This window comes from Empidonax traillii, unplaced genomic scaffold, assembly GCF_003031625.1.
Source record: "Empidonax traillii isolate 1590-97213 ecotype Southwest subspecies unplaced genomic scaffold, ASM303162v1 scaffold263:size1499331, whole genome shotgun sequence".
Taxonomy (NCBI): domain Eukaryota; kingdom Metazoa; phylum Chordata; class Aves; order Passeriformes; family Tyrannidae; genus Empidonax; species Empidonax traillii.
In genome coordinates this window covers 1,134,150-1,146,864 of record NW_020955456.1, presented here as the reverse complement: position 1 = coordinate 1,146,864, position 12,715 = coordinate 1,134,150, and the positions used below count along the sequence as shown (strand labels likewise).

General features: G+C 50.1%; 1 protein-coding gene across 9 annotated transcripts in view; it reads left to right on the top strand.

Moving 5' to 3' along the window:
* The window catches only part of RNF216 (ring finger protein 216), a 76,405-nt gene that overhangs the window by 52,825 nt on the left and 10,865 nt on the right, over positions 1–12,715 (top strand). For all 9 annotated transcript variants that reach the window (XM_027889489.1, XM_027889480.1, XM_027889487.1 and 6 more), the window contains 2 exons: positions 8,948–9,045; positions 11,422–11,644. In XM_027889489.1, the coding sequence (XP_027745290.1) occupies positions 8,948–9,045; positions 11,422–11,644 (321 nt within the window). The remainder of the gene's footprint in view (positions 1–8,947; positions 9,046–11,421; positions 11,645–12,715) is intronic.

Genomic DNA, 12,715 nt, shown 5'->3' with positions numbered 1-12,715 from the left:
CTCAGTTAACCTCGAGCGCTCTGTGAAGCAAGGGGGGTGAGAAGGGAACAGGTCTCTGTGATCAGTGTTTGTGTGTGTAACACAAAGGGAACTGCTCACCCTGGGATTTCACAACTCCAGCGCTTGCAGCTCTTCCCGTCTCACTGCTGGTGGGATGACCCAGCTCCTGCTCAACGCTGGCACCTCACAAATGTTGCAGGCGTTGGTTTTGGTCTCTTTTTCACTGACTCTTGCCCGATCTCACGTGGCTGTGTGGAAGTGAGCTTGTCTTGCTGCATTACCAGCTGTTGTTCAGAGCTGGGGCAGGTGGAGAAGACTCCCTTTGGAGTTGCTAACGCAGTTTTAGCTTCAGCGTCTGCAGATCTGAGGTGGTTTTTCTCTTGTTCCAAAGTGTTTCCGAGCCCCACATTTTTCTGTGACTGTTAAAAAAAAAAAAAAAAAAAAAAAAGAAAAAAAGTGAATTGAAAGGGATTATGTGACTTTAATGAAAATTAAATAACAGATTAAGCAATTCTTCAAATTAGAAGACAAATGTGCCCTGAATTACCCTCATTTGGCAGGACATTGCAGCGCTGCTGTATTAACCTGCCTGTCCTCCTGCAGGAGTTTAAGCGGCTGATCGGCTTTGGTCCAGATTAGGCTGGGCTGGGGGTCAGCAGGCACTTTGCTCAGTGGTCTTGGATCTCTGTATCTCCTCTGCCCTGCTCACTGCTGGGGCTGGTGGGTCCTTTCCAGTGTCCTTTTGCTCCCTGCAGCCTTGGCAGGGCACATTGCATGGGGCAGGACCAAACAGCCTTAGCAGGGCTTGAAAAACCACCCACAAAGCGCAGTTTTGATGGTGTTTTTTTGCCACTTCTGCACCAAACAGAAACCCAGGCCCAGCTGGTGGGTGCTTTAGGTACAGGAGGGAATGGAAACGTCATGTGGGGACTCTGAAAGAGGAAATCAGTTGCCAACACATCTCTTTCCCTGATTACTTTTCAGCACTTTGTTTTATTTTGCTGTATACGCATTTACTTGATATCTTTATTGTTATTATTGTTGTTGTAACTATTTTGAACAGTCATCTGAACAGCTTTTGGGGTGCAGGAGGAAATCTAGTGCACTTCTGCACTGGAGCTTTGGGGTGAGCTCTTCTATCATACTGCTTTTTTTGGTGGTTTTGCCTTCTTAGAAGTTTCAGCAGCTGCTGGACGGGCCAGGGGCTCTGATTTCTCCACTGCCTTATTTTAGCGAAGCGAGTGAGGCACAGATGAGTCACTGTCACACTGGTGAACGTGGAAGGTGGAGGTGAGCAGTTCACAGGGCCAATTTCATTGCTCTGCTGTAAATACTGTTGCTATAAATACTGTAGTTTCGGGGTTGGCTGCTGTGTGGCTCAGTGCAGGAGGCCAAATCTGCCCTGTTTGCACAGAGCTTGTGTGGGGAGCAGCTGGTCAGAGGTAACCCTGTACCACACAAGCACTAAAGCAAGAAATCATCTCAATTTTGAGATTTCAGGGAGGCCAGATAGCGGTTTGCTTTCTATCTTCTTGATCTTTGCTCATCCCCCCCATACCTTATTAATTTTTGGTTTACTCTGACCAGTTAAAAGTTAGGAACACCTTACTTTGGGGTGTACCCCTCATTTGGCTTTGATTTCCCTGGCACAGCAGGCTGTGCTTTGCCCAGTTTCTGAGAGTGGATTTGTGCCTAGACCAAAGCTAATTACGCTAATTACCAGCATTGCTCTGCTCAGTTCACCTTTCCCATCCCTGGCTGGTGTTGTGATGACCTGGAGTGTGAACTTCTGCTGTAGGGAGGGAATACAGTTAAAAAGGCTCTAAATTGAAAGTGAAGTGGGTTCATGCTGCTGAATTGCCATCAAAATTGCCATATTGCAGAGACTCCTTAAAAGTGGTTTGTAGGTGTGTTACATAAATCTGGGTCTCCACGCAACTGTTGATGGAGGAGAGGACATCTGTAATAGAGCTCCTTGAGCTGATCCTTTTGTGATACAACAATATCTGGGAGGCTGTAGGGGAACCAAAAAACAGGACACATCTGGAGGAGGATCTTTCCAGTCCCTGCCACCCAAAGCCCTGGGTTGGGATTTGTGTCTAGGGCGGGTTGATGGGGGGGGGATTTGTTTATCATGTGGTGGTGCAAGAGGGAAGTTTCAAAATTGCCTTCAGTAATTGTTCCTCCTCTCAAGTCTCACAATGCATCATTTGCAGGTACCTCTGCAAATAAGATACCTTGCTTTGGTTAGCCTTAACCCTCTTGGCATCCTTGGGTGCAACCCCTGGAACTTCCTGGACTTATCCTTTAAAAATCAAGCTGCTTGTCTTGAAATCTAAATCTGTTCCTTTCCCAAGGTCCCTATTGTTTCCACCAGCTCCACGGTTATTTAGCCCTGCTAGAGATTTCATCACTTGAGTTCCAGCTATTGGAAGCAGCATCCCCTTTTTGTGTGAGATTGTGCAGAGGATTACATGGATAACCTCCTGGATCTCTGCTGAATGGGGCACGGGAATCTGCACTGGGGGAGAGCAGGAGGGGCAGCTGCTGAGGCTTTGAACTCCTCTGCTGGTATTTAATTATTTACCTTGGCTGGGAAGGCAATAACTGTTATCTGCAATCAGCCCAACAGATCTCAAAGCTCTGCTTGACAATTACAGATGAGTTTCCAGGAGCGTGTGCCGAGTTCCTCTTAACTTCTTCCCCGGGAAGGAGCGATATGACCTCAGGTGTAGTGATGGAGCCAACATCTCCAGTGTGTGGTCCCAGGCTGGATTTAACCTGCCTTTATAAAGTGGCCAAGCAGTGGTTTCCTCTACCTGCAGTGCAGGTGGATTCAGGTTGGTGGGTTACCACCTCTGGGTAGGTCACAGAGCCAATGCACTCACCAGACTTCCCAGTGTGCTGAGCTGGAGAGATGCTGTGTGTGATCCCAACCTGCTCAGCTTCTGAAAAAATGTCATTTTTTTGAAGGGAGAACTTATCCTTGTGAGAAACACTTTTTCCTCAGCTCAAGGGAAAGGATCCTGGTGCGATGGATGTGTGATGCAAATACCTTCTGATGTATTCCTCACACCCCTGGAGCTTGAGAGAAAGTAGCTTTGAAACAAAGATAACTTCTTTATAAACAACCCAAATAATGAAAAAAACACTTCATTTTGTACAAGTTCAAATTAAATCATGATCTTTCTCAGTGAAAGAGCTGTTTCTTTTTACTCCCTGAGTGTGAGATGAGTGAGCAATTTCTTGCAAGCACCGTTTCCACCTCTGACCAGCCCTAGGGTCATACTGGTGCTGAGCAGCACTTCTTGCATGAAGCTGGAGCTGTTTTTGGTCCATAGGTCTCTAACCACTTCACCCAAACCAGCAGCTGATCTGGCCTTTTAAAATCAACCTCTGGGAAGAGGCACAGCTTGCTTTGGTTTGGTCTGTGTGTTCCAGGAACTTCTGAATTACAGTTACGAGATAGTCCTACTGACTTAGGCAAGAGGTGGGAGTTACCACATGTTTCTGGTTCTCTGATTTGAACACAAATGATCCAAAACGTCGTGGGAACCAGCCTGCCAGCACTTTTCTGAAAGGAAAAGGGCACTGAGTATCCCCAGTGTCTTGGAGATGGGGAGGGAGTACAATATGTTCAATTTAACAAGAGCAGGCAAAACAGGAGGCATTGCTTGGGCTCATAATTTTTGGTAATGGGGCTTAATATATGGCCATAAAAGCTCTAATCAGCTTTCTTAAAGGTTGGACTCTGATCTTGGAGGTCTTTTCCAACCTTAATGTGACTGTATTTTATTGTTCTCAGTGGTGTTGGATATAAATGCATATTTTCTTTATCAAGCTTTTTAACTCTCAGTCACTCTACAGTCTCTGTTTTCACACCCCAGCACATTCTTACCGCCTGCTCCAAGCTTGTGCCTCTGCTTTATTTCTCCCAGCAACCTCTCCCCTCACAGAACAAACCGTGCTCAGGAGAGAGAAAACCTCAGTTTTACCCGGATTTCTCTCTTGGCTGCTTCCTCCTCCTCCTCCTCCTGTTCCTCCTGCCCGTCCCTGTGGTGTGAGCGGCCGCCGCTGAGCGGCAGCGCTGCCCGGGGAACAGCCAAGCTCCCGGGGGAGCAGCAGACACACCCACTGGCACCACAGATGCCCTCCCAGCCCCTTGCTCCTCGCCCCATCACCCACCCAAGGCACAGCCTTCGTTTCTCCGCTCTGCCTGGATTTTGTGTGTTTTGGGGTCGGTTCCTGCCGGCAGCTCCGGGACCGGGATGTTCCCACGGGAATTGGTGCTGGAAGGAGCTCTCTCCGCACTGGGGTCCCACCTCCCCGTGCTGGGTGTTCTTACATCTCTAAAGAGGGGTCTCTCACCCAAACGGATTGTCTTGGGCTGGATTACAGTCTCTTTATCCCGGCTTAACGTGTAGGAAATCCCAGAAACAGCCCTGAAGGAGCGTGTTCATGAGAGCTTATCCATGCTTAGAGGTCGTGTTCATTTAGCTACTTTTGCCTCCATTTTTAGTTGCGGTCCGTGCAGCTTTGTGGGCAGTGAGACCTTGTTGGGAGGAAGGCTGCGTGGTTCTTTGTTTCCCCATTAACTCATCTGGTTGGGAATCGCAGCTCTGTAATTAAAGGAGCGCAGTACAGACTGGCCCTGAGGTGCTGTTCTGAGACACTCGCATTCACATCTGCTTTTGGGTAAAACTCGGCCGGTTCGAGGCTGGCCTGTGCTGTTGTGTGTCCGAGAGCGGGAGGAAGCAGCGAATCAATCACTGGGGCTCCGTCCTAACGTTTCACGGGGTGTTTTACCTCCCTCCCAGCGAGCATCCCCCTGCGTGCAGCCGGCAGAGACCACTGGAGTGTGCACCTCGCCCTTCCTGGGGGATGCAGGGAATCGCAGCGGCACAAGGATTTAATTAACCGCCATATGGAAGGCTGAGGGAAGCGCTGGACCCGGCTCAGAGCCACCGCTGGGAGCGGAGGGCGGTGCTGACAGCCGGGTCCATCGCCTGTTGTTGTTTAAGTTGAGCTTCTCCCCCCCCCAACCCCCTCTGCGTTTTGCTCAGTCAGTAAATGGCTTCGTGTAAACTCCTACGGCACAAGCGGGAATGCCGTGGGCAGTCGGGCTGGGATCCGCGCGTGTCATCTGATGTTTCTGCCCATGTGGCGTTTGTTTGGGTGGCAAACAGGAAAAGCTGCTGCGTCTGCAGTGCCAGCAGTGCATGCAACAGCCCGACCGTGGCCAAGAGGACGTGGAGACTGGCAGGGAGAAGTTGATTCCGTGGAGTTTGGGGTGGTTTTTTTCCCCCCCATTATACATGGGCTGGACCTTGGAGAGGTCCATCTGTAGTTGATGATAGAGTGGAAGTAAAACCATTTAGGCTGCGCTTAAAACTGTAGCATCCATCGGCAGTGCTGAGGAAGGAAGGTGGGTAGATTTGAATAAAACACTTCCTTGCTACCACCTTTAAGTGCTGGGACAACTGACAAGGGCGTTTAAGGGTTGTGGTGCTAAAAGCCAAGTGGCCACCCTTAGCCAGGCTGGCCCTGAGCACAGAAACACGGCTGACCCTGGGAACAAAGGATCCTCCTGAACCCAAACATGTTTGTGTTAATCCGGGCTGCTTCCTGGCAGCCGGAGGGGGGGAGGAAGCGGAGCCACTACCTCCAACAGATGTACAGTGAGGAGATTAGAGGGTGCGATTAAACACCCTCTCCATCACATCCTCCCCTCCTCGCCCGGCGCATTAATGGGCTGTCCCAGGCTGCCTGCCAAGCTCGGGCAGATGTAACAGGCAGCAAATGCTTAATCTCCCGTATCCATGCCTGGTTTGGAGCTGTTTCCCAGTGCCAGGGCTTCTCCAAACTCACCGTCCCTCCTAGGGGAACCGTGAGCTGGGTTGGCTGTAGCTGCCCGCGAGGAGCGGGATGGGGGAAGGCAGGAGAACACATGGAATTCTCACCATGCAGAAATCATGCATTCAGGTGAAGTGTTGTTAAAACTAAAACTCAGGAACTCCTCCATGAATGCAGCAGGGTTTGCTAAGGGGCCAAGTGCTGAAAAAGTTGGGAAGGATCTTTATTGTGGTGGACTGACCTGCTTTTTGTCCTCTGCACTTGGAGCAGATTTCAGGTCTGGGAAGGACTTCTTCCCTCTTTGTGTGGGTTTAGGTGGTGCCTGATATAGCTGTAGCCAATCTTAGTGCCAAGAGCTGCTCTCCCATGGAAATGACCTAGGCTGGTTGCAAAAAATTGGCTATTCTGCTGTGTGTTTAGCTTAGTTAATATGATAATGGAAGAGTATGTTCCATTATCAAACAAAAAAACTGCTTCTGAAATAAAAGCAGCCATTGTGGAAATTGTAGAGTTCAGAATTGTCGCTGTGTGAGATGTGCAAGACCCTCATCAGCCAAGTGGGTTGGATTTGACTTAGTAAAAATTATTCCAAGTCACTTTTCAGGGGTGAGGGCTGTGGCCTCGGTGAAGGGGTCCAACAGGAGTTCCTGTAACCACCAACAACGTGCCCTTGTCTTGGGTAAAGGGAAAAGTTGCATCAAGTTCTGCCAATGACACGTGAATGGTCCGTGTTCCCCTGCCCGTGTTCTGGAGAGGACGTGGCTCGGTCAGAGGCAGCACCAGGTGACACTCGGGAGTCTGGAAGCCGCAGGAAGAACATCCCCTGCACGGGGTGGGGGGTGCATTGGCACGGGCAGAGCTGCCTGTGGGTTTGCAGCTCCTGGAGGACAACACGGCTTGGGAGGGATCCCAGCAACGTGCACAGCTGTGATGAGCCCTCTGTGCTGCACTCACACGGGGAACCGGATACCTCCTGTCGTGCCATCCCAGGAATCCATGTGGCCATGCACAGAAACCCCTTCTCCTGAGTGCAGGAGACAACTGTTTGGCAAACAGCAGCAGCCTGGGCTCCAGGGAGGACGTTGCTTCCAGTAGCAAAAGGCACAGGGAATGACTTGGGACGAAGGTCTAAGCGGCACCATCTGCTTCAGAAGGGCATAGTTCCTAATTCGGCAGCAGAGGAGGCTCCTGAAGTTAAGTAATTGGGAATAGCAGGCTCCTGGCTGGAAAGTGTGCCAACCCTCCTGGCAAAAAGCTGTTAAATCTCTGTTGCTGGCCTGTGAAAGCGGTTCTGTGTAACAGGGCTCCAAAGGCTGTTTTTAACCCTTGCTGTACGTAAAAAAAACACCATAAGGCACTTTTGATCTCAGAATGGCACATGGCCAGGTGTTGGGAATAAAGGGGGAAGGTGGGTCCTCATCGAGGTATGTGAGCAGCTCCAAGTCTGATCCTCCAGTGCTTCCAGCAGCCAGATGTGGGCTGCCAAAAATGCACACAAAATGGTGCCTGTTTTAACAGCTTTAGCAGGAAAATACAGGGTGTGATGAATGATTCATGAGGATCGGTAGAACCACGGTATTTACTGCCCCTTAAAACCGGGGCCTGCCTGCCAAGGGCTGCATTTGCAAGGTGAGTGATCACAAAATCCTCTGCTGCTGAGCTTTTGGGACACCCAGTCCCACACTTGGCTCTGCTCTTGCTCCAGCCCTTACCCCGCAGTCTGCAAACACGTCCAGCTCAGCAGCCAGGACGAGGAGCCTTTCATTCTCCAGATGAAAGCACGAGCTGTTGGGCATCTCCCAGCGAGCACAGATACAAACAAGTCCACATTTCACACTCCCCCCTCCTGGGGTGGCTTCCTTGGGAGCTTTGGCCTTCATCCTGTTTGTCTGATTCGCAATCAAAAGAGCGTCGCTGCCTACGTGTGTCTCGAAGCAGTTTCTTCCATCGTGTCTCGTATAAACGTCCAATTTCTTCATTAAAATAAAATGAAGGCGATGCAATCGAGTAAGATCTGTCTCTGCAGTCGTCGTCTCTTGCTGATAGTGGAGACCAGGGCTGGGCAAAGCTCTTTTAGGACCTCCTTTGGTGTGCAGGGGAAGTGGATGCTGCACAGCCGTGTGGGTTTTCCTGCCAGGGGGAAAGTTGGATCAGAGAGCCTGAGCCCCAGCCATCCTGGAGATGAAACAGTTGGCCTGTGAAACATGGTTGTTTTTTTTTTTCAAGTTTGATCTGGATGTTTTTTAATCCTGCTCAAATTAAAGGAAAAAAGCTCTTGTTTGGCCCAAAACAAAATTATGTTTTCTTTGGCTAGCCAGCCAGAAAATCAGCTCTGTCCCCAGTGTTGGTCCAAGCTCCCTTGCCAGTTGTGCCTCCACAGAGATCCTGCTCCCTGCAGCTTTACCAGTCCTGGATTAGAGCCTTGTTGCTAAAGAGTTTGCAAGAACAAGAGAGCTCAGTCACTTGCTCTTAAGTTTAGTTCAGCGTTTCTGGTTAAATTCATAAATATTTGTTCATGTTTCACCTCTGTTTTATGGATGATTTTCCGTATTCTGCCTTTTTAAGCTGTTTAATCATGTAAACTGCCTTTATTTTGTGAGGTTTTGCAAAACATTTTATATACATATATATATATATATATATATATATTTACTTTTATGCCTGGTGAAGCACAGTTTTTGATGCAGCTGCAAGGTTTCCACCACCTAGGGAACTAAAAGCCCCTTATATGAAGGAGGCTTTTGGTCAGGAAACAGATGAACTTGATGTACTTTAGGCACCACATTTTCACCTCTACTGTGGGATATAACCAGTGGACCTGGTAGCTGTCACATGAGTTCTGGGTGAACTAGGATTTATGGATTCATTTTGTATCCATTTTCTTGTGCCTTGTCCCTTGGCTCCAATTATTTGTGGACTCACTCTGGTCTTCAGCAGAGGACAGACCTGCAGACCTCTGTACCATTCTGCCAGCCCCATCCTCAGCTGAGAACCTGCAGTTGGTGGGGGAAGAGATGGGAATTTTCCCAGTTCCTGATGCTGTTAGTGGTGCCCTGGGATTTTTTCCTCCTTTAATGTTTGTTACCCTCCTCAGGAAACGTGTCGGAAGTGCCAGGGGCTGTGGAAGGAGCACATGAACCTCACCTGTGAGCAGCTGGCTGAGAAGGATGACATCAAATACAGGACATCCATGTAAGTGAACTCCACCACCAGGGAAAAAGAGGGGTGTGGGTGAACTGGTGATCAGAGTATGCTGGGCAATGGTGTAGAGGAGGTGAGACCCCCCCAGTACCCCTGTGACCCTCCATTTCTGCTGGCTGGCACTGCCTTCCACCAGAGGGGTCCGGGGGATGTCAGAGCTGAGGGGTCAGACGGCTCCCAGGATGGGATTTCTGCCTGTGAAAGATACTTGGCAGCGGATCCAGCTGGTAATTTGAGAATGTGGGAAAGTTGTCACCAGCCCAGCCTGCTCCTCTGGCTGCCCCGGTGTCTCCAGGCTGGTACCTGGTCCTGCTCGGAGGTGAGAAACCCCCATTAGCATTGCTGGGGGGAGAAGGGAGGTGCTGCACCGAGGCAAAGAAGTGGATTGAGTCACAGTACCCTCTTGAAAGTCTGGAGTGGAGGCCTGCACTGTTTGCTCAGCTGCTGCTCTGTGGGAGAGGATGTGTTTTCTTACAGAAACTCGTCCCTGTTTCTAACCAGTTTGTAGGAACTGTTACAGAAGGGAGTCGCATTTTGAAATGGGCAGGTGTAAATCCCGAGTGTTTCCCTGCAATCTCTCGCAGTTTAATTTCTCTTGTTGCTACAGTAAATGACAAAATCCTCTGCCTTTAGGAAATAAGAGAAGGTTCATCCGTGGAGTTACACGTCTGGTGCAGCCAAGTGGGACTTGCCCACATTGCCTAATCCTTTCCTCTGATTTAGTGTGAGTCGAGGTTTTGAATGGGGTTTGAATGACTGTTGCTTGCTCATCCCTCAGTCCCTAATTCAGAACAAAACCTTTACAGATTTGGTAGCACTCTTTTTCTCTGCCACTCCTTTCCCTGCAAGAAAGAAGGGTGAGAGGGAGGAAGAAGGAGCTGACATGTCCCTAATAAGGAGGAAAAAAAACAGTTTCAAAACCTTTAGCAGAATGTTGCTGTGCATAGATGAGTCTGCTGTCTGATACAATAAAAACTTCCTTTTGAAACCCTGCGTAAGGAAAGGGAAGCACAGCTGGAGTTCAGGCCAAACTTCCTGCCTTGCTCAAAGTCTCCAAAAAAAAAATCTGCATCGACAGCATCCTGTTGAGTAGAGGAGGGAAGAGCAGCTGCAGCTCAGAGGAAAGCCAGTCTCGAGTTGGGTTTTTTGTCTCTATTCTTAGCACATCTCCAAATGCCCGAGTGCAGGTCATGCTGGGTGTAACTGCCTGGGAGCTTTGGGTGGCTGCAAGGCAGGGAAGTTCCCACCTCCCCACCCTCTGCTCCTCTGGTGGTGCTGCTGGAGCAGTTTGTGGGGCTGTGAGCCTCAAAAATACCCCCCTGCCGTCTCCCAAACGTGGGTTGACTTTGCAGGTCCACTGAAGTAGCTGGGTGGAGGTGCCTGGCTGAGGATTATCCTTGCCCACTGCCAGGCCAGCACAGAACTGTGCTTCCCTCCATGAAAACACGCTGCCTTTGCTCTTCTGTCATCAAATTTCACTTCTAGGTTGTGAATTAAAGTGTAACGTGATCTCCAGCGGTTAGGAAATTGGCCCTTTGGATGATAATTTATGTTCTTAAGTCTTTTAATTAAGTTGACCGAGGCTTTCTTCCATTTCTGTGCCAAAATAGTCCTGCTGTGAGCTGAGCCTGTGCTGGAGCGCCTGTCGCTGCCAGGGGGTCCCTCGGGAACACGGGCTGGGCTTTGTCCTGGATTCCCACTTGTGCTCTGTTTAGAGTAAACCCATCTCTTAAACCTAAAAACAGCAATTTTCCAATTTTCTGGAAAGTCTTAGGAGAATTTTAGGAGAAGAGGGAAAGCCGAGACTCTGTGGGGAAAGATGTGACTATTTCTCTCGCTTCCCGATTTAAATTTAACCAAAAAAAAACAAATAAATGTGGAGCGTAGCAGCTAGGCTTGGAAAAGAATGTATGGTCGTGGCAACTTGTAGCCAGAGCAACATAAAACTAGCTAGAGGTGACAGCCAAGGGTTTGCTTTTCCTGAACTTTTTATCTCCCTGGCCGTATTTCTCTACAGCCAAGTCAAGCATCCACGTGCCCTTTGGCCCTTGAACTTGCCGCTCAAATTCCTCCCAAGCCAGAGCCTGGTGCTTTGGCTCTCATGGAAACCAGGGTCGGGGCTGCAGCTTGCAGCCAGGGATTGACTTTTTTTTGCACTTATTTTGTTCTTGAGTTGTCGTGGGCAGGCTCCAAGTGGAGCTGAGCCCGGACCTCTTTGGAACAGCGGTGGACCGTGGGGATGGTGGAGGGGGAAAGAGGAGGAGGGGGTTAAAGCATCCACTGGCATGGTGTAACAGCAGTTTTACCGCAGGCTGGCGAGTCAAACAACCCCTTTGGTAACTCTTCTCCCTCCTCCTCCTCCTGCAGAGAAGAGAAGATGACAGCTGCCCGGATTAGGAAATGCCACAAGTGTGGGACCGGCCTGATCAAGTCCGAGGGCTGCAACCGCATGTCGTGCCGCTGCGGCGCCCAGATGTGCTACCTCTGCCGGGCTGCCATCAACGGCTACGACCACTTCTGCCAGCACCCCCGCTCCCCCGGGGCGCCCTGCCAGGACTGTGCCAAGTGCTCTCTCTGGACAGATCCCACAGTGAGTAACAAAGGGGTTTTGTGAATGATTCTCACCCCAGTTTCAGTCACCGGCAGGTTGAAGTACGCGCCTTCCACCAGAGCAGAACGGTTGGGTTTAGCCAGCACAACTTTTTTTTTTTCCCTTCCTAAGGGCTGCTGAAAACCACTCTGGGATCCTGCATCAGCACAGGGTCACATCTGACCTCAGCTCCTTTAGGGAGGGAAAACAGCTCCTGTGAGGCGAGGGCTTTGGCTGGAAGTGCTCTGAGCACTGTTCAGGGGAGCGAGGCTTGTGGAAAGAGCTGCTGGGGAGCTGCTGGCTCCAGGCACGCTAGCTGGCGTTGGGATTATTGGGATTCATTCCTAGTTTTGCAGCTGAGATGGTGTTGGCATGGTGTGGCGTCTGGAGGGAAAGGGAATTGTGTTTTTGGTGCCCAGATCATCTGACTGCTGGTTCTGAGTCCCGTCACGGAGATGGACCCCTTGGAAAGCTGCCTGGGAGCCAGGAGTTGTAGCTGGGTCCGTTCTCAGGGCTGTTGTCAACAGCTGCAAAGAGAGAGCTGAAGCATGGAGAGAGCTGTGAGGGAAGCTGTAGTAACTTAATACAGCTCATAGCTGTGACAGGCATGGGAAAACTTGTTGCAGCATCTCTGTAAACAGAGGTCTTCAGTACCAGAAATCTAGAAGGAATGTTGGTAGGAGCAGGAGTTGAATTTCCTGATTTCAGCAAAGCTGTAGAGCAACGATGTGGATCTGCCTTCCCAGGGCTTGTCTGAGCTTCCTTTTTCCCAGTGTTTCTTTGTCTCGGGCCTCTGCAGCTTTCCAGGCTGCTCCCAGCCCCCCTCTCTGCAGGGGAGGTGCACAGTCCTGTGCCTGCAGGGAGCCAAGGAAAAGCCATTCTAAATCCCTCCCTTCTACCTGCAGGCTCCTGGGGATCTCCCAGCGTGTCTCAACCGGTGTAAACTTCCTAGTCCTCTTCTTGCCTGCTTTTATTCCCTGCATTATCCTGTCAATGTGAGCTGTTAAACCAACACAGACACCTCCTTCCAGGCACCCCTGTAGCGTTCCCAACACCTGGATAACGTGCTTC